This window comes from Canis lupus, chromosome 19, assembly GCF_048164855.1.
Source record: "Canis lupus baileyi chromosome 19, mCanLup2.hap1, whole genome shotgun sequence".
Classification (NCBI taxonomy): domain Eukaryota; kingdom Metazoa; phylum Chordata; class Mammalia; order Carnivora; family Canidae; genus Canis; species Canis lupus.
In genome coordinates, this window is record NC_132856.1 from 56,286,277 (window position 1) to 56,304,203 (window position 17,927).

At 59.7% G+C, this 17,927-nt stretch overlaps 1 protein-coding gene across 1 annotated transcript in view; it reads left to right on the forward strand.

Moving 5' to 3' along the window:
- The window catches only part of PTPRS (protein tyrosine phosphatase receptor type S), a 96,270-nt gene that overhangs the window by 59,569 nt on the left and 18,774 nt on the right, over positions 1 to 17,927 (forward strand). The window contains exons 10-16 of the mRNA XM_072787713.1: positions 5,542 to 5,811; positions 7,235 to 7,816; positions 8,720 to 8,853; positions 9,515 to 9,659; positions 14,367 to 14,672; positions 15,941 to 16,134; positions 16,283 to 16,309. Of these exons, the coding sequence (XP_072643814.1) occupies positions 5,542 to 5,811; positions 7,235 to 7,816; positions 8,720 to 8,853; positions 9,515 to 9,659; positions 14,367 to 14,672; positions 15,941 to 16,134; positions 16,283 to 16,309 (1,658 nt within the window). The remainder of the gene's footprint in view (positions 1 to 5,541; positions 5,812 to 7,234; positions 7,817 to 8,719; positions 8,854 to 9,514; positions 9,660 to 14,366; positions 14,673 to 15,940; positions 16,135 to 16,282; positions 16,310 to 17,927) is intronic.

A 17,927-nucleotide genomic window follows, 5' to 3' on the forward strand; every position in this document is an offset into this window, starting at 1 on the left:
TCGCACTGGGGTGTGTGGCTGAGCTTCCCAGGTCCCGTTGATCACGCCTGGCCGTGCCTCCCCCTGCCCTGCCCCCAAGGCCCCTGACCTGACCCTGACAGGCCCCAGCCCTCCTCCTCCTCCCACCCTCATCCCAAGGGGAGAGGGGGCTCCAGGGTGGGGAGGCAGGCTTCCCCCTGGGCGTGGCGGGCGGCAGGGAGGGGGCGTTCTGCAGGAACACTGAGCTCTAGAACCTCTCGCCTGCTGCCTGCCTCACACTCTTTGCATCGCTGTCTCCTCTGTTTTGGGGGGTGGGGGGGAGTGAGGGAACCATTAGATTACACCTTGTCGTTTGGAGAGCCCCACGTCTCTGGCGGCCGCAGCGAGGGAGGCAAGGAAGTCACTCGATTGGCAACATGTCATCCCGTTTTCTGCCAGAACCAAAACCAAAACAAAAGGTGGGGCAAGAGAAAGGGCACCCCCCAAAAAAAGTGGAAAGAAAGTAAAATAACATCAATACCTGTAGTGCAGCAGAAATGCTAAAAATGCTAGCAACTTGCCAAGGCCGCTGGTCAGCCCGTGGGCCGGAGGTGGGGGGGCGGGGGGGGGCCGTCCGGCCAGGTCCCTCCAGGCCTTGCACGTTATCTTGATGGCGGAGGGAGCTGGCAGTGGGAGGGAGGAGGCAGGATGGGGGACAGGAGCAGGAAGATGCCCAAGGCAGGCCGTGGGGTAGTGCCCCCCCCACTCCCTGGGCCACAGGCTGGGGTTCAACGGAGGGGCTGAGGATCAGGCTCGGACCCCCCTCCCTTCCCAGGACAGGTGTAATCTAAGCTTCAGTGAGCCCGTGGGGGCTGCAGAACTTGTTGGCATCTCTCCCCCACCCTCCCCACCCGCATCCTCATTTTGGAGTCTGGAGGAGCACCCAGCAGCTCCTCTTACCCCAAAATGCCAGGCAGCGCTCCCCCCACCCCCCGCCCCTTGGAGCTGCGGCTTGCCGAATCGTTGAGATGTCTGACACTGTTCCCTAACCTAGTGCTTCCAACCAGATCACCTCACTTTTGAGTTTTCCCTCACCCCTCACCCCCTCCCCACCCTTTCTCCCCCAAACCCCACCCCCCCTTTTAGTTTTTGACTTTCTGCCTCTTCCTGCCTGGGGGAGGGGTCGTCTCCCGGTTGCTTTGACGGTTTTTGAGTTGTTTTTCCATGTGAATCGGGGTTTGAAGCGACCCACCCCCCCCAACCTGCCACCCCCCCCACCGCCCACCCTCCTGACCCCCCTCACCCATGCGGGTCCCCCCCGCTGGGACCCCCGGCTACTCGGTGACGAGAAGAGCTGGAAACGAGAGCCAGCTGGAGCGTGCTGAGGACCAAGGCTGGTGTGGTCCCCTTATAACCTGCCTGGACCCTCCATTCAGGTCGGTAATTGGGGGCGGGGGTCCCGCGGGGCCACTCCGTCCTGTGGGCTCTGCGCCCACCTTACTTCCTAACCCGCACCTCAAGCTTGCAGCCAGGGGTGGAAAGATGTCGTGGGTGGGCATCAGCACCATATTGGGCAGAACACAGCGTCAGCCGCCCGCCCTTGCTGGCTGGGAGGTTGCCCAGAGGCCTCGTGAGACCCCCTCCCCCCCGCCAGGGGGTTCTGAGCCCACCTGGCGCCAATGGGCATGATTCCCCCCCAAGCTCGTGGCAAACCAGCCCTCTTCCTACAGCACACCCTCAGAAGCAGATGAGGTGAATGAGAAAGCAGGTAGGCAAAGTTTCTCAGCTGTCAGCTTTTACAGCGCATTGGCAAGCCCATTTAACTGATGGCTGCTGGCCATGCTTGGGATCGTGAGCACGAGAATTACTATTGTTGATGAACGCCCTTGCACGTCTAACTGACTTCTGGTCAACAGCCCTAGGCGGCAGGGCTTTTACATATTCAAGATATATGCTTGTCCCTGCTCCTGAAAAAGGTTGGAGGTGTCTTCCAAAATCTCCCCCAGTGTGGGCGGAGATATTTTAAGATAAGTTCCGATGTGAACGGGGTCTCTGGGGCAAGATGTTGAGCCTTACACACAGATAAACATGGCTCATATTTAACTTTTAAATCGTAAAGCTGGCCCTTACCCCCTTTGATATTCCGATAATCCCTCTCTGTGTGGGTGTCTTACTCTCGTGGCTTCTGGACATTTGTTATGATCGCTGGAGAGTATTCAACCGGTGGTCCCTGGCTTTTGTACAGTTGATGGGGACTTTTGTCCTCTCTGCTGTCCCCCGAACCTAAAGACACGTGGGTCTGAAAGAGCCAGGTGCCAAGAAGCGACACCTGGCCGTGATTCTTGCTACTTGCCAAGGCGAGAGAAGGCTCGCTCTATCTGAGAGGTAGAGCCCAGGCAGTCCTGGCTTTGAGCTCTGGCCCCACCGCTTCTCTGAGCCTCTACTCCTTCATCCACAAAATGGGCCGTACAGATATTTGCCACACAAAGTTGGAAGGAATAAAGTGACATGGGGATTCTACAGAAATTCTGTTTCCTCTTTAATTCATCCCAAACTCCCATAAGGTAGAGAATCGAGTTGATCTCCATGCACCCGCGTGCCCACCCTGGAAGGCCAGGAGGAGACGTCACTGGCCCCATGCCCAGGCTGAGTACCTTCTGCGTGCTGGGCACTGCCTCAGTCAACGTGATACCTTCTGAGCAGGTCCCCAGTTACCCCCATTTCACAGATGAGAAATCGAGGCAAGTGAAGGATCTCCCGTCTCAGCCTGGAGAGGTTTTGTGTGAGACTGTGAGGTCGTGAGGAATTGCCCTGCCAGCGTGATCAGCGTGTCTGTGACGAGCCCTCAGCCAGGGGCAGGGCAGGGCAGGGCGTCCCTGAGAAGTGGGGCTGGGCTGGTTTGCCCCGAGGGCTCTTCCTCTGTGAGGCTCTCACCTCTGTGGCCACCTTGAACCCGCAGCTGGGGCTCTTGGGTGCTGGGCAGGGAGGCCAGACCCTGTGTTCTGCTGGGGGTGGGGGGAGTACCTCCCTGGGGAAGTCACAGCCCTCCTCCCTTTCAGACCCCGATTTTCAGCCCCACACATTCCATGTCTTTTTGTTTTTTTGTTTTTTCTTTTTGGCTTTTGATTTTGGTTTTTTTTTTTTTTTCTCCTTCTTCTGCTTTTGGGTGTTCTGTTTTGTTTCAGAGGGGATTTTTTTGTTTGGGTTTTTTTGTGGATTTTTCTTTTTTTTCCACTTTGTGTTTTCATTTGTTCCTCCTGGTTTTGTTTTGGACGTCGAGGCCGTTTTCTCTCCTTGATTAATTAGCTCCCCCACGCTCATCCCCCATCGTGTTCTGTTTCCATGACAACGCAGCGTTGGGCATCCCACTCGTGCCTCGCTGTGGATGCCGGCGGCTGGCCTGGACCGCGTCCGCTGGCTGGCCAGATCCCATTCTCCCCCGACTCCCCCCACCCTCCACCCAGCCCTGCCAGAAAGCCACCCCCCATCTCAGCGCCCTGCCCCGCCCCTCACCCCCAGTCTGCATGGCCCCTCTGTCTCCCCCTCCCCCACTCCTCCCCTCCAGCGACACCTTTCACTCCTTCCATCCCGTCTCCAACGTGACACTGGACTTTTCGTGGGGCTTCCTTTTCCGAAGGGCTGCCGCTTCCTTGCCCTGCCTCCCACCCCCCACGGAGCTGCCCTCTCCTCTCTGCCTCCATCCCTCTGCGGGTTCAGGGAGCAAGGAAGGGTTGGGATTTCCAGCTTAGGAGCGGGGCTGCAAGAGCGGGAACCGGGCTGCTGCCCTCTGGCCCCTGGAGCCCCCTCCTCCGTAAGGCGAGCCACAACCCCGACAACCACCCCCTACCAGCAGTGCGCAGTCAGAGGCAGGTCAGGGTGCCCAAAGGCGTTTCGTGGCCCCGTTGACCCTCGACTTCCAGGTCTGTCATCTCGGTAGTTGCAGACAAGACTCTGACCCACCGAAAGCTGAGGACCCTCCCATGCACGGGCAGGGGGTGCTTTTGAGACCCCAAGCTCTCAGCCAGGGGCAACCTCTTTCTGGCTCAGAAGGATCTCTCTACCAACCAGGTCAACGCAGGTCCCTCCCACTGCAGTTGAACACCTCCCGTGGCGCAGCCACGCCTTTTGGAAGTTCAGGTGCCCATTAGCACCCCCCCAGCCCCAAAACCTGTCCAGCTTCCGAAAATGGAGCCCCCGAAATGCATCCTGCTGCCTTCACGGTCTGCGAGATTGGAACAGAAGGCTGCACCCGCTTCCCCGCTGAGAAACGCACAGAACATGTCCCTGTTTTCTCAACGTTCCAGTTCATTCCCTCGTTTTATTATTATTATTATTATTATTATTATTATTAATTATTAATATCCTATTTATGATTCTGCTAGGGTTGTGATGTGACAATGTGACATGTCACATTGGGTCACATCCGCTAGAGTTAATATGCAGCATTGAAGTGGGCCCCCTCCTCCCTCCTTCTCTGTCTCTGCCTCCCTCTCTCTGGGCCTGTCTTCCCGCTCTCTCCCGTGGCTCCGCTCTCTCTCTCTCGCTCTCTCTCGCTCTCTCTCACTCTCTTGCTCTCGCTCTCGCTCTCTCTCTTCTCTGGCACCCATGAGTGTGCACCGAAGGCCCCTGAAACCCAGGCCTCTTCCCTTGCATTACCTCTCTCTCTGTCCCTCCTGCTGCCTCTCTCTCTCTCTCTCTCTCTCTCTCTCTCTCTCTCAACCAACCTATTTTGCATGCTGTTTGTGATTCTGAGAGCTGCATCTATCAATGGAAACTTGTCAGACCCGACAGAAGCTTTTAGAAGGGTTTCTAAACCCAAAAACCACAAAAATTTCATTAGAGTTTCTCATCTTTTCCCTGAGGGACCCCCCTCCCCGGGAAGTGGGCAGGGCCCCCGAGTCACCGGCAGGGACGAGGGTCGGGGGGGGGGGGGGGGGGGGGGGGGGGCGAGGTCCCGGCCCCCTCCGCCTCCTGGCGCCGCTGGCCTCTGTGACCTCCCGGCTCCCAGGTCCAACTTCCCCCAGGGGCCCCCCGTCCCCCCAACCTGCAGCCCCGACACCTGCAGCCAGAATCTTCCAACGCTCCCTACTTGGGAGAGCGGGCGGAGGGGCTGCTCCCTGAAGCCACGTCTGTCAGCAAAGATGAGAAACAGCTGATAAATTTTTGTGTTCGTAACTGTGCTGTGACCAGCCACTCTGGTCTCTGAAACCCTGTTGCTATGAAATAATGCTTCATGTCTCTTTTTATTATATATCGATATATCTCTCTATATATTGTTTGTGAAGTACCTTCCTTTGAAGTTTTGGTTTCTTTGTGTTGAAATTTGATTTTTTAATTTGGTTTTTTTGTTTTCTTTTCATTTGGAAGAAAAAAAAATTTCAGCTTGGGGGGAAAGAAACAGCCCTGTTTATATTTAAATTGTTTTCCACTTTTTTTTTTCCTTTTTTTCTTTCTTTCCTTCCTTCTTTCTTTCTTTCTTTCTTCCTGCTTTTCTTTCTTTTCCCCTCTGCATCCCGTCTCCCCACCCACTCCCACCCTGCACCCTCCCTCCCCCCCACCCCACCCGCCGCCGCCCACCCCCAGTCCGCCGCGTGGCTCCGCGATTCTCCATCTTGCCCATGAGCCACGAGATCATGCCAGGTGGCAACGTGAACATTACCTGCGTGGCCGTGGGCTCGCCCATGCCATACGTCAAGTGGATGCAGGGGGCCGAAGACCTGACGCCTGAAGACGACATGCCCGTGGGTCGGAATGTGCTAGAACTCACAGATGTCAAGGACTCTGCCAACTACACGTGTGTGGCCATGTCCAGCCTGGGCGTCATCGAGGCCGTGGCCCAGATCACAGTGAAATGTAAGCGGGGCCCATGGGGCCCAGGAAGGCAGGTCACCTCTTGACCCCGGGCCCAGGTCGGGGGGTTACAGGTGGAAAAGCTCTGCCATTCTGGCTTTGGTCATTCATGGCTGGGAAGGGGACACTGGTTTATGAACAGGTATTTATGGGTTACACGTTATCCTGGGCCTGGCCCTGTGGAGGGCGACATGGCCTTGTTCTGCTGAAGGGAGAGTCCGGCGTGAGAGACACCCAGGTAGCCAGGCAGCTGTGATACAGCCTGATGGGGATGGTGACGGGGACCATGTGGCGCTGTTCAGACCCTCCAGAGCAAAGGTCTCAGCTCCCAGGAAAGTTAGGTCAGAGAACGCGCCAGAGAAGGTGGAAAACATTTCTAAGGGAAGGAAACAGCCTGTGCAGACTCAGAGAGATGGGGCCGGGAACAGGGGACTACGATTCTCCTGGCGTCTCAAGTTTGTGGTGAGATTTCCAAGGTGCCCCCAAAGACTTTTCTAGCTTTAGAACAGGGGCCGGCAAACTACCACCTGCAGGCTGCATCTGGCCCTCCACTTGTTCTTACAAATAAAGTTTTATTGGCACACAGCCACACTCATTCATCCATGCCTTGTCTGTAGCAGCTTTGGGGCTCCAGGGCTCCAGGAGCAGAGCTGAGTAGTCCCAACAAAGACTCCTGGCCTACAAAGCTGAAAATAGTTAACCGTGTGGCCCGTTGCCCACAGAGTTTGCCAAGCCCTTGTCCTAGGGCCCTAGAAGGTGTCAGCATTAGCTGGTTGGTTGGTCATGTTGCTGAGGGATTGAACTTCTCCTGGGGCCTCTGTGACATGAAGACTTGGGACAAGTAGGAGAGAAAGTCACAGTTATCCACGTGCCGGGGACACAGCTGTGAACAAAACCCAGGTCCCTGCTAAGAGTCGGGCAAGGGTGCTGCTAGCCAGGGTGGAGTGGAGGCTTTGAGGAATGAGAAGGAGCTGGCCATGTGGGGGGATAGAGCATTTCAGGTACGGGGCACAGCAGGTGTGATGTGTGAGCAGACGGCGTGGCTGAGCAGAGTAAACCACAGAGAGAGGAACAGACCAGGGGCACCAACAACTTCAAGAGTCAATATTTTTCTTAAAGAACACATTTTTTTTTCTTTAAGTTAGTATTTTCAGCTATACGGGCCATCTAGTCTCCTGCAGCACCCTCCCACCCCCAGCTCTGCCCCTGTAGTGCAGAAGCAGCCATCTGCTCTACGTAGGCACGATTACGTTCCAATAAAACTTTATTTATAAAAACAGGTGCTGGTCTTCAGACCATAGCTTGCCAAACCCTGCTCTAGATGATGGGATGGGGGTCATTAGGGCAGTTGCATGGTTGAGAGTCCTGCAGCCTTTGGGGTCTGCAGCCAGCGTGCCTGATGTGTCACCGTGCCTCCCACCCACAGCTCTCCCCAAAGCCCCGGGGACTCCTGTGGTGACAGAGAACACAGCCACCAGCATCACCATCACGTGGGACTCAGGCAACCCAGACCCTGTGTCCTACTACGTCATCGAATACAAATCCAAGAGCCAGGACGGGCCGTACCAGATCAAAGAGGACATCACCACGACACGTTACAGCATCGGTGGCCTGAGCCCCAACTCGGAGTATGAGATCTGGGTGTCTGCTGTCAACTCCATTGGCCAGGGGCCCCCCAGTGAGTCAGTGGTCACCCGCACAGGCGAGCAGGCCCCAGCTAGCGCCCCACGTAACGTGCAGGCCCGCATGCTCAGCGCCACCACCATGATCATCCAGTGGGAGGAGCCCGTGGAGCCCAACGGCCTGATCCGGGGCTACCGCATCTACTACACCATGGAACCCGAGCACCCCGTGGGCAACTGGCAGAAGCACAACGTGGATGACAGCCTGCTGACCACCGTGGGCAGCCTGCTGGAGGACGAGACGTACACCGTGCGCGTGCTGGCTTTCACCTCCGTGGGCGACGGGCCCCTCTCGGATCCCATCCAGGTCAAGACGCAGCAGGGAGGTGAGATGCCCGTGGGAGGTGCGGCTTCGGTGGGGACAGCAGGATTCGGGGCCATTGAAACAGGAGGCAGTTGGGGGGGTGGCCCCAGTCGTGGATCTCGGAGCATACAGCTGGCTGATCTTGCCTGGAAGCCACAAAGTGGTTTATTCATCCTGCGTGGTGCTTTAAAATATTTTCGTGCTAGCGTTTCAAAGCAGGAAGTTGTCCCAGAAAACCCACATTTCTGTCTTCTCTTGGGAGATTCAATTTGGCAAGCCGGCAGGGCTATGATTGGACATCCAGACACATCCCAGCGGCTGTGTCTGAGTTTGAGATCCCCTGCTCTCCCTTCTCGTCGGAGAGATTGCTGCCACCTGCTTTGAAATTATAAAGGGAAAGCGTATCTGCCCAAAGGCAGCAGGCTGGCCTCCTGGCCGCTCAGGTCAAGGGGCAGGCTGGGGGTGGACCGTTCAGGCATGTGGGGCTCCAGCTGTCTGTGGGTTTCTGGACGGGCTCAGCCTTCAGAACCTCAAATCCAAGACTCAGCTGTGGCCCGAGAGAAGGGACACAGGGGTTGGTCCCCTGCTGCCACAGAGCACATACAGGATGGGGAATCCATGGTTGGAAACATCACCCCCACAATCTCCGGCATTTGATTTAGGGGAATCAGAGAGGGTGGGGGAATTGAGGTGGGCCCCTGACAATGGGGTGCTGGTAGGGGGCCCCCCTGGGGAAGATAAGAGAAATAAGGGTGGAGAACATTCCAGGAGGAGCGTCCGGGAGCGGGCAGCCTTCCCTCCGAGGCAGAGCTGAGCTTCATGGGGCTCTCTTTGGGAGAACGGGCCACCCAGTGGGTTGGGCACCTCAGGTGGTGTGGACCCCTCCCCGGCCACCCCCATTTCCCCTCCTGTCCCCTCCCCGCAGTGCCCGGCCAGCCCATGAACTTCAGGGCCGAGGCCAAGTCCGAGACGAGCATCGGGCTCTCGTGGAGCCCCTCGCGGCAGGAGAGCATCATCAAGTACGAGCTCCTGTTCCGGGAGGGCGACCACGGCCGAGAGGTACTGGGGCCGGGGGGCGTGGTATTGGGGGTGGGGGTGGGGAGGGGCGGGGCCTGCGGGGGGCGGGGCCTGTGGGTGGGGCCTTCGGGGCAGGGCGTGGTGCTGGGGGCGGGGCATGGTAGTGGGGCGGAGCCTGTGGGGGCAGGGAGGGGTGGGCTTGGTGCTAGGGGCGGGGCCTGTGGAGGTGTGGCATGGTGATGGGGGCGGGGCCTGTGGGCGGAGCCTGCGGGGTGGGGCATATGAGCGAGGCCAGTAGGGGCGGGGCGTGGTGTTGGGGGCGGGGAGGCGCGCCCTAGAGTCCTGCTGACCCAGTGCCTGGATGTCTCTGTGACCTCCCCCCCGCCCCGCATCCCCCCACCTCCACCCCCCCCATCATCGCGGATGTTTCCCCCTCCCCCCTCCCCTCCCCTCTCTCCCCCTCCCCCTCTCTCCCTCCCCCTCTCTCCCTCCCCCTCTCTCCCTCCCCCCTCCCCCCTCTCTCCCTCTCTCCCCTTTCCCCCCCCCCCCCCCCCGCATCTCTGTCCGCGTCCCTCACTGTCTCTGTCCATTCTGCTCTCCTGTGTGTGTCTCTCACAATCTGTGTCTCTGCCCTCTGGCTCCCTGGGTCTCCCGTGACCCCACCCCCGCCCCACCCCCACCCCCACCCCCACCCCGTCCCCAGGTGGGGAGGACCTTCGACCCGGCCACGGCGTTCGTGGTGGACGACCTCAAGCCCAACACGGAGTACGCCTTCCGCCTGGCGGCGCGCTCCTCGCAGGGCCTGGGCGCCTTCACCTCGGTGGTGCGGCAGCGCACACTGCAGTCCAGTAGGTGTCTCGTGGACCCCGCCCTTCCCCGCGGGGGGCCCCGGCGCTCGCGGACCCGGCCCAGCCTCCGCAGCGGGTGGGGGGCGCCTGGCCCCGGGCGCACGAGCCCACCCGCGGCGCTGGGGGTTCCCGCAGGCCCCGCTTCCCCGCGGGCCCCTGGGCCTGGAGCCCTGGGGCGACGAGGTTCGCCCCTAGGGCGGCGACGGGTGTCATCTGCACCTTCTCCCTCCTTCCGGGTCCCGCCCGAATCTGGGGCTCGCCGGCGGCCTTGCTGTGCCCCCACAGGCGTTGGAGGGCTGTGGGAGGCTGGTTCCCAGGGAGCACAGTGCATAGAGATCAGTGCCTCCCCAGATGGCCCTGCCCGCCCCCGCCCCCAGACAGGGTCCCCATTGCCAGGGGCAGGAGCAGGAGGGGAGGGGGGCAGGCCCCAGGACAGGCTCTTGCATCCCTGGAGTCTTTGCGGTGCCCGCCCTGCCTCCCTGTCGCAGACGAGTCACCCTGTGGCCAGAACACCGCAGCTGGCAGCTGCCTCTGGGCCACCGTGTGGCCCCTACCGCCGCCCTGCCCCTTGCCTGCTCTGAGCTCAGGGCCTAGGCAGGGCCTTGATCCCGCGGTCTCCCTGCCTCCCCTCCTCCCTCTGCCCCTCTTCTGCGCTCAGCCTAGCCTGCCGTGGCCCCTTCCTCCTCTCCCCTCCCCAGTCAGTCACCGCGCACCACCCCAGGCCTTGTTCTGGAAGCAGCCTCGGTGTTCAGACCTTCACGTCCCCCTGGGTGTGCGCACACAGGGCGGCACGGGTCAGTCGCGAGAGACGGAAGCTTGGGCCTAGGTGTCTGAGCCGCTGGGGTCAGGGGCCTCGGAGACACGGCAGCCCTGCCACCACCTCCCCCCCCAGCCCCCTCCTGCCCTCCCCACTACCCCCCACCCACCCCCACCCCGTGCCGAGCCGAGAGCTCTGCAGCTCACAGGCGTCTGGGCGTGTTTGTGCGCGAGGCGATCAGTGAGGGTGTCCTGTGGCTTGGGCGGCCACGTGAGAGACTGGCACAGGTGCCGCGAAGGTGAGTACGCGCTGGTCTCAAGCAGGTTCACAAACACGGCCCACCCTGCGTGCCCCCCAGCCTGGGCTCCGGCAGCTCTGGGCTGCACAGAGTCCAGAGCCCAAATTTAGCCCCCAGAACTCTCCACCCCACGGCCAGGAGCCACGTCTGGTCAGGAATGGGGAATCTGGAGCTCCCTGCCACCCGTGCTTGTCTGTGGGGCCATCACACCGTCTCCCCCACCCCTGAAGATACCACGCAGGTTGGGCCGGATTGTGAAGGAGGCGGCCTCCGTGGTCGTCAACAAAGCGGCTTTGGCCCAGCCACACGCGAACCTCTGGGGCGGCCCAGGACAGGGAGTGGGAGAGAAGGGACTCCCCACTTCTCACCCCGAGACGGGTGGGGCCCGAGAGAACTGGCAGCAAGACTCAGGGCCAGGCATACCCCCCTGGGGACTGCGGGCTTCTTAGGCTGAACTCAAGGGTAGGTGGAGGCCAGACCACTCAGCCGTGGGTCTCCCCACACCGTCTCACCTTCCCGCCTCGTCGGCGCCAGTCCGGAACTGCAGCGTGCCCACACTGGGGGCCAGAGCAGGGCTTGGGCCCGCTTGCATCTGGAGACCCACCCAGAGCTCGGTCTGGCCTTGTAGCTCAGCACTCCGCCAATCCCTCCCTCGTAAGAAAGTCTTATAAGTTAGCAGTTGAAGAGTGGAAGGTAGGTAACCAGACTGGGAGTTTTCTGGAAGGCGTCTTTCTTTCTTTTATTATGGTTTTTCTCATCATCATCACCATCACCGTTGTTTCTTATTTTATTATGGTTTTGATTTTATTTTTCCTCCCCCTTTCTCAGTGAATCCATTCCTTCCAGCACATTCTTTGGTTGGTTTTGTTTTGTTTTTTTTCCACTCCTGCCTGATTACCCCAGGCACTTTTGGTTGGGGTGGCTGGTCAAGAAATGGGGGAGAGGGCCCCAAGTATCTCGTATCGAGGAGGGGACTCCGGCATTTCACTTTAAGTGAGGCCAGAGGGTCATTCTAGTTGAAATAAGCCATCGGAGAGGCCTCTGGGCTGTCTTGTAGCCTGATGTCTTTGAGGACAGGAGCCTCTGATTCATCTCTGGGTGCCCCTGCCTTGGGGTGTGCACGTAACAAGTACTCTCTAAACACAAATGGGGCTGCCATCATGGTGAGGGTTGTATGTACCTTGACGTGAGGCAAAGCCAGTGGCCTCTCTGGGCTTCCCCGCAAGCAAGGAGAATTCTGGAGCTATGGGCAGTTAAAGTAGTGTGGCTCCAGCCACCGTCAACTTGCCTGAGGCTGAGGTCTGAGTCCCCATCCTCCATCAAGGCAGCCCCTCCACAACAGCTGAGCCTGGGTTCAAATACCTGGCTCTCACCACATACCCTTGGGAAGGCAGCTTGCTTTTTCCGGCCTTAGTTTCTTCATCTGTGAGGTGGGAGGTGATACACAAAAACCCTAGGTGGGGTCTGGCAGCCAGTAGGTACACAACTGGTGCTCATAGAAAACCAGGCAGGTGGACTTTGAAATTGATTTTCCCACCTGTAACGTGGAAGGAGGCTGGAGGGGTGATAGCTTCAGCCACTTATATGTCCTGAGAATTAAATGAGGTATATTGGGGGACACATTTTGAGCGTAAAGGGCGTAGGGTATGGGGTGTGCAGAAGAGGCGATGCATAGACTATGAGGTTTATTACTGGTGATGGCCTTAATACAGTCTCATAGTAGGTACTGAGCAGATGGGGACTTAATGTTATTTAACAGAGCCCTTAGCACACTGCCTGGCACACCATAGGTGTTTCATAAATGCTCTTTTAAATCTAAGCACAGATTGGCACAGAATTGGCACCCAAAGAATGGAAGCTGTTAGTCATTTTTAACAAGCTTTCCCTGGTGCCCGGTGCACAGTAGGTGCCCCCAAACATGGGGACTAAGATTATTGTTCCGAGAAGCCCTTGACATAATGGCTGTCATACAGCAAGTGCTCGATAAGTGGCACTTTCTTTAAGGAGGTTGGCCTGGCTCTAGGCACATAGTAGGCGCTCAAGTCAGAGCCATTGTGAGCCTGACAGGGCCTAGCATGGTCTTGGCTACACAGGTTTTGCTCAGAACGTGAGGTTGTCATCTGTAAAGCCTTTGGCAACTGGATGCGCAAACAGTAGGTGCTCGAGAGTAAAAACCATTACCATTTATATATAAAGCCCTTAGCACAGCACTCGGCACGCAGTAGGTGCTTAAAAAAGTGAGCACTGTGTTCTACAAGGCCCTTAGCACGGTGCCTAACACATAATGTTTAGTAGGTGGGGCTCTGTTGCTGTTTTTTCAGTAAGGCCCCTTGCACAGGGCCTGGCACATAGTAGGTCCTTTTTATGTGGACCTGTTTTTTAAAAAGTCCTTACCACACTGCCTGGCCTGCAGTAGGTTCCATGTAAATGAGAACTGCCGTGTTTACCATTAGAGGGCTATTACGATGCCCAGCGCATAGTAGGTGCTCAGTAAATAAGACTTGCCATTGTTCTGTGATGGACTTACTGTGGTGCCAGAAGAACTAAGATCTGTAAAGACCTTGGCACACAGTAGTTGCTAATCGGGGCTATACTATCTCTAAATCCCTGAGGCTGGTAGCAGCCCAGCAAGTGTCCAGTTAACAGGCGCTGGTATTATTCTTTAAAGCCCTCAGCATGCTAACTGGCAAACAGTAGGTGCTCAAGACATGTGCATTATTTTGTCTCCCACGTGAGGCCGAGAGTGTGGTCCTAGTTGAAGTAAGCCCTGGGGTGGCCTCTGGGGCCCCTGATAGAACCCAGGTGCCCGGTACACAGATGCTTCTGTTGTTAACCTGTGAAGCTCTTCCGCTGTGCCCAGCATACAGTAGGTGCCCAGTAAATGGGACTTTTGCTGCTTTTACCCTGGCAGTGCTGCTCTCCTGGCACCGCATTTACTGTTACCCTATAAGGCTTAGCGCTGTGCCGAAGCACACAGTAGGTGCCTGATAAAGTGGGGCTTTTATCACCATCACCTGGCGTGGTGCCCGGCACACAGGAGACGCTCGGCCAATTAGCGTGTTTACCGTTGGTCCATCCCTGTGCCGCGCCCGGCGCACAGTAGGTGTTCATTCAAGAAGTATTTTAGTGCGCTCTGTCCTTGGTGCCAGGGCCGGCACACAGTAGGTGTTCAATGACTAAGTATATTTTCTGTGCTTCTCTGAAGCCCGTGGCCTGCTGCCTGGCACATCGCAGGGGTTCATTAAATAGACGCTTTCTGTGTTATTCCGTGACGCCCCTGGCGCCGGGGCCTAGTGCACGAGAGGTGCCTCCCGAGTGGGGATGTTACCTCCGCTCCCCACACGCGTCCACGCGTGCGCACGTCCCCGGGGACTGGGGCGGCCTGCCCCCCAGGACCTCCCGCGAGCGGAGCAGGTGCAGCCCCGGGCGCTGAGCGCAGTGTTCTTGGCCAGCCCTCCCGGCCCCATCCCCACCCGTCCATCTCACCTTTGGTTGACACCCGCTTCTTTTGGGTTCGACTTCTCTTTGGTTTGGTTCTGTTTTGTTTGTTATCATCTTCTGTTTTATTTTCTCTTTCCCATCTTTTGTTTCCCCGCCCCCCTCCCCGCCCATCCCGCCTCCCCTCCCCGCCCCCACGTTCTCCCCCCCATAGAACCGTCAGCCCCCCCTCAAGACGTTAAATGTGTCAGCACGCGCTCCACGGCCATTTTGGTAAGTTGGCGCCCACCGCCGCCGGACACGCACAACGGGGCCCTGGTGAGCTATAGCGTCCGCTACCGACCGCTGGGCTCGGACGATCCGCAACCCAAGGAGGTGAACGGCATCCCCCCGACCACCACCCAGATCCTGCTGGAGGCCTTGGACAAGTGGACCGAGTACCGCATCACGACTGTCGCTCACACAGAGGTGGGACCAGGGCCCGAGAGCTCGCCCGTGGTCATCCGCACCGACGAGGACGGTAAGCACCGGGCCCTGCCGGGGACCCCGCAGGCCCCAGCCCGCCCCGCGCCTCGGCACCTTCTGCAAAACTGGGCTGGCTGGTGGTCAAGAGGTAGACGCCGCAGTCTTGAGGGGCAGACGTGAAGCAGGCGGCCCGGCCTCCCCGAGGAATCCCGGGCTCCTTGGTCCTGGAATTCTCCATCCTAGACCTTCGGGGCCGTAGTTCCTCCCCAGCCCTGTGCCTGGGAGGTTCAGCTGGCAGCCCTGTAGTTTTGGGTCCGATGGTGGAAAGTATGGAAACAGTGTGGGGAACGGGCCGCAGCACTTGCACCAAACTTAATGGTCCTTGACCCCCAGAAGCGTAGCTTTTAGATTCTTAGGATAAGGCAGGGGAAGCCAGGATCTGCAGCTCAGGGCTGAGCCATCCTATCTGGCGAGTAGGCTGCGGCGCGCCGGTGGTGTTAACAACCAGCTCTGGGGCGCGGAGACCTATCCGCAGCCATGGCCAGCTTCTGTGGTGTAAACACCCCCGGTGGGGCTGTGGCTGACCTCCAGCTTGAAAGTTTTGAGCTGCAGAGGGAGGTGAGGCTCTGGTCTGGAGTCCGTTGGCAGAAACTGGGCTACAGGGGGAAAATGCAAGCAGCTTCTCCCATAAAAGTGCAGGTCCGTGGCGTCGGGAACCCGGCCTGCCTCTCGAGAGCCGAGGCCGGAGAGGCTCGGCGGCAGCCCCCACACTAGGAGGGAAGAGGGACGAAGAGAAGCGGTTGTTGGTGCCAGACCTTGGGGTGTGGTCCGGGGGGGCTGGCTGCGTCCTGGAACGCATCGGGGCACACAGCTGGGCTGCCTGGGTTCAGACCCGGGCTTTGTTTCTACCTGACCCTGCAGTCAAGGGCCCAATGCTCAGGGGGCCCGGTTCCCCCATCTGTAAAGTGGGAGTGAGAGCCCTGCCTGGAAGGGATGCTGTTAGGATGGAGGCAGGTGGGTAACGCCCGTGGAGCGGGGCGTGCAGGGCCCACTCCTGTTGTGTGGCCCTGGGCAGGTGTCTTAGGCTCTGGGGGGCCTTAGTTGCCCATCTGTACGCGGCGCACAGCACTGGGCACCCCCCGCCCCCCCGTGGGGCTGTGGGATCCGGGAAGGAGGCCTGCCCTCCCAGCTGGCGGTGAGCGCTCAGACCGCCCAGTTACCCGGCAGCCGCTTGGCACCCTGGCATCGGGCAGCGGTGCTGCCCGGGGGCAGGGCCAGGCGCCCCAGTAACGGCCCTGCCCGCCCCTCCCCTGCCCCCGCCAGTGCCCAGCGCGCCGCCGCGGAAGGTGGAGGCGGAGGCGCTCAACGCCACGGCCATCCGCGTGCTGTGGCGCTCGCCCGCGCCCGGCCGGCAGCACGGCCAGATCCGCGGCTACCAGGTCCACTACGTCCGCATGGAGGGCGCCGAGGCCCGCGGGCCGCCGCGCATCAAGGACATCATGCTGGCCGACGCCCAGGTGGGCGGGGTGCCGGGGCGGGGCGGGCCGGGGCTCCGGGGGGGCGGGCGGGCTCCCCGACCCCGCCGCCTTCTCCCCGCTTCTCTGCCCCTCTCGGGCCACCTGCTCACCTCCTCCTCTCTCCCCTGCCGCCTCCTCCCACGCTCAGTGGGAGACGGACGACACGGCCGAATACGTAAGTAGCACCCCTGCCCGGCCATTGCAGTGCTGTCCCGGGGGCCGCGCAGTGATGTGATACCCCCACACCCCTCCCCTGCACGACCCTTGTAAGAGGGTCTCCTCCCCTGGGCCCCAGATGCCTGCCGGTCACCTCTCGGTCTCCAGTCAGGCACGTGGACGTAGGAGCCCTGCCGGGGTCCTGGCCTCAGAGGTTACGCATCAGGTTACGCATCAGCCCTCCTACCCCGGCGGCCCCCAGATCCACAGGGCTCGTCCCGCCCAGCGCCCAGCCCCCAGCCGTGGTTTCCACCCCACGCCTCCGCTCTAGCTTCTCCTGCCCTCTCGCCCTGCCCCTACACCCCACAGCCTCCCCCGCTGGGCCCAGGTTGCAGTTGGGCCACTTTCGAACCCAGCTCAGCCTTCTCTGGCCTCGAAATTTCTCTCTGGCATCCCCTTCACTGCAGCCCTTGAGTGGGGAGAGGGTCAGCAGGCCCGGGGCAGGGAAGGAGGCCTGCAGGACTGTCCTTATCCTCCCCGCCCCACCCCGTCACCCTCCCCCAGCTTTCTCCGGAGGCCCCGAGCCAGTCGGCACGGCCATGTGGCACTTTGGGCACGTTGCTGCCTCTCCCCAGGCTGTGCTCCTGCCCCAGACGAACCCATGGGCTCTTCTGAGAGCCCAAAGCCTGAGGTTACATCGACACCAGCCCCACCCCTCACATAGGCCCTGCCTCTTCCCTACGCCCAGGCCGGAGGGGCGTGAGTTCCCACGGGGGCTCAGGGCCAGGAGACCCTCTCCGTCCCCCTGTCCCCCTCCTCGTGCTCTTGACCCCAGAGCCATCCCCCCCCACCCCCAGGCATGCTGGACCGTGTTTGTGGGTGTGCATGTGTGGGGACATGGGCACCCATGTGACTTGGCAAGGGCGGATGCAGCTACGTGTGCAGGTCGGGCGGCTCCGACATCGGGCGGGCGGGTGCCTGCTGTATGTAGGTCGTGTGCCAGCCAGGCAGTGTGGGGACGCACCCCACTGAGCCCGCCGTCCTGGCCGTCGCTGGCCAGTGCGGGAGAGGACGGCTCACGGGAACAGGACACAGATACACTTGACCTTGGACGACTCAGGTTTGAACCGCAGAGGCCCGCCTATCTGCCAATTGATTTTTGACTAAACACGGACAGTGCTGTAGGCGTGCTTCCTGCTCGTGAGCTCCTTGCTCTTCCCTGAGCTGCTTTCCTGTCCTAATACAGTCCCTAACACACGTAACGTGCGTAACAGGCAAAAAACGTATTAGTCAACTGCGTCCTCCGTAAGGCTTCTGGCCGACAGGAGGCTCACAGCATTGGGTTTAGGGGGGAATCAAAAGGTATATGCAGATTTTCGATGGCACGGGGGTCGGCGCTCCTAAGCCCCACGCTGTCCAAGGTCAACTGTACGTGTCCAGTTACGGCTCTGGCCGGGGTGGGTATAGATCGTGCTGTGAAGGTTTCCCGAGGAGCTCCCTAGGAGTCTGGGAGGGTGGGTTGCAGACCTGATTTGTAGCTTTTCCCCATTTCTGGGATATAAATACTCCCACCGTGGCAATTTCGAGCTCCGTGGGCAGTGGGGGGGTGCGGGAGGTCGTCACCCCACAGCTCTCCA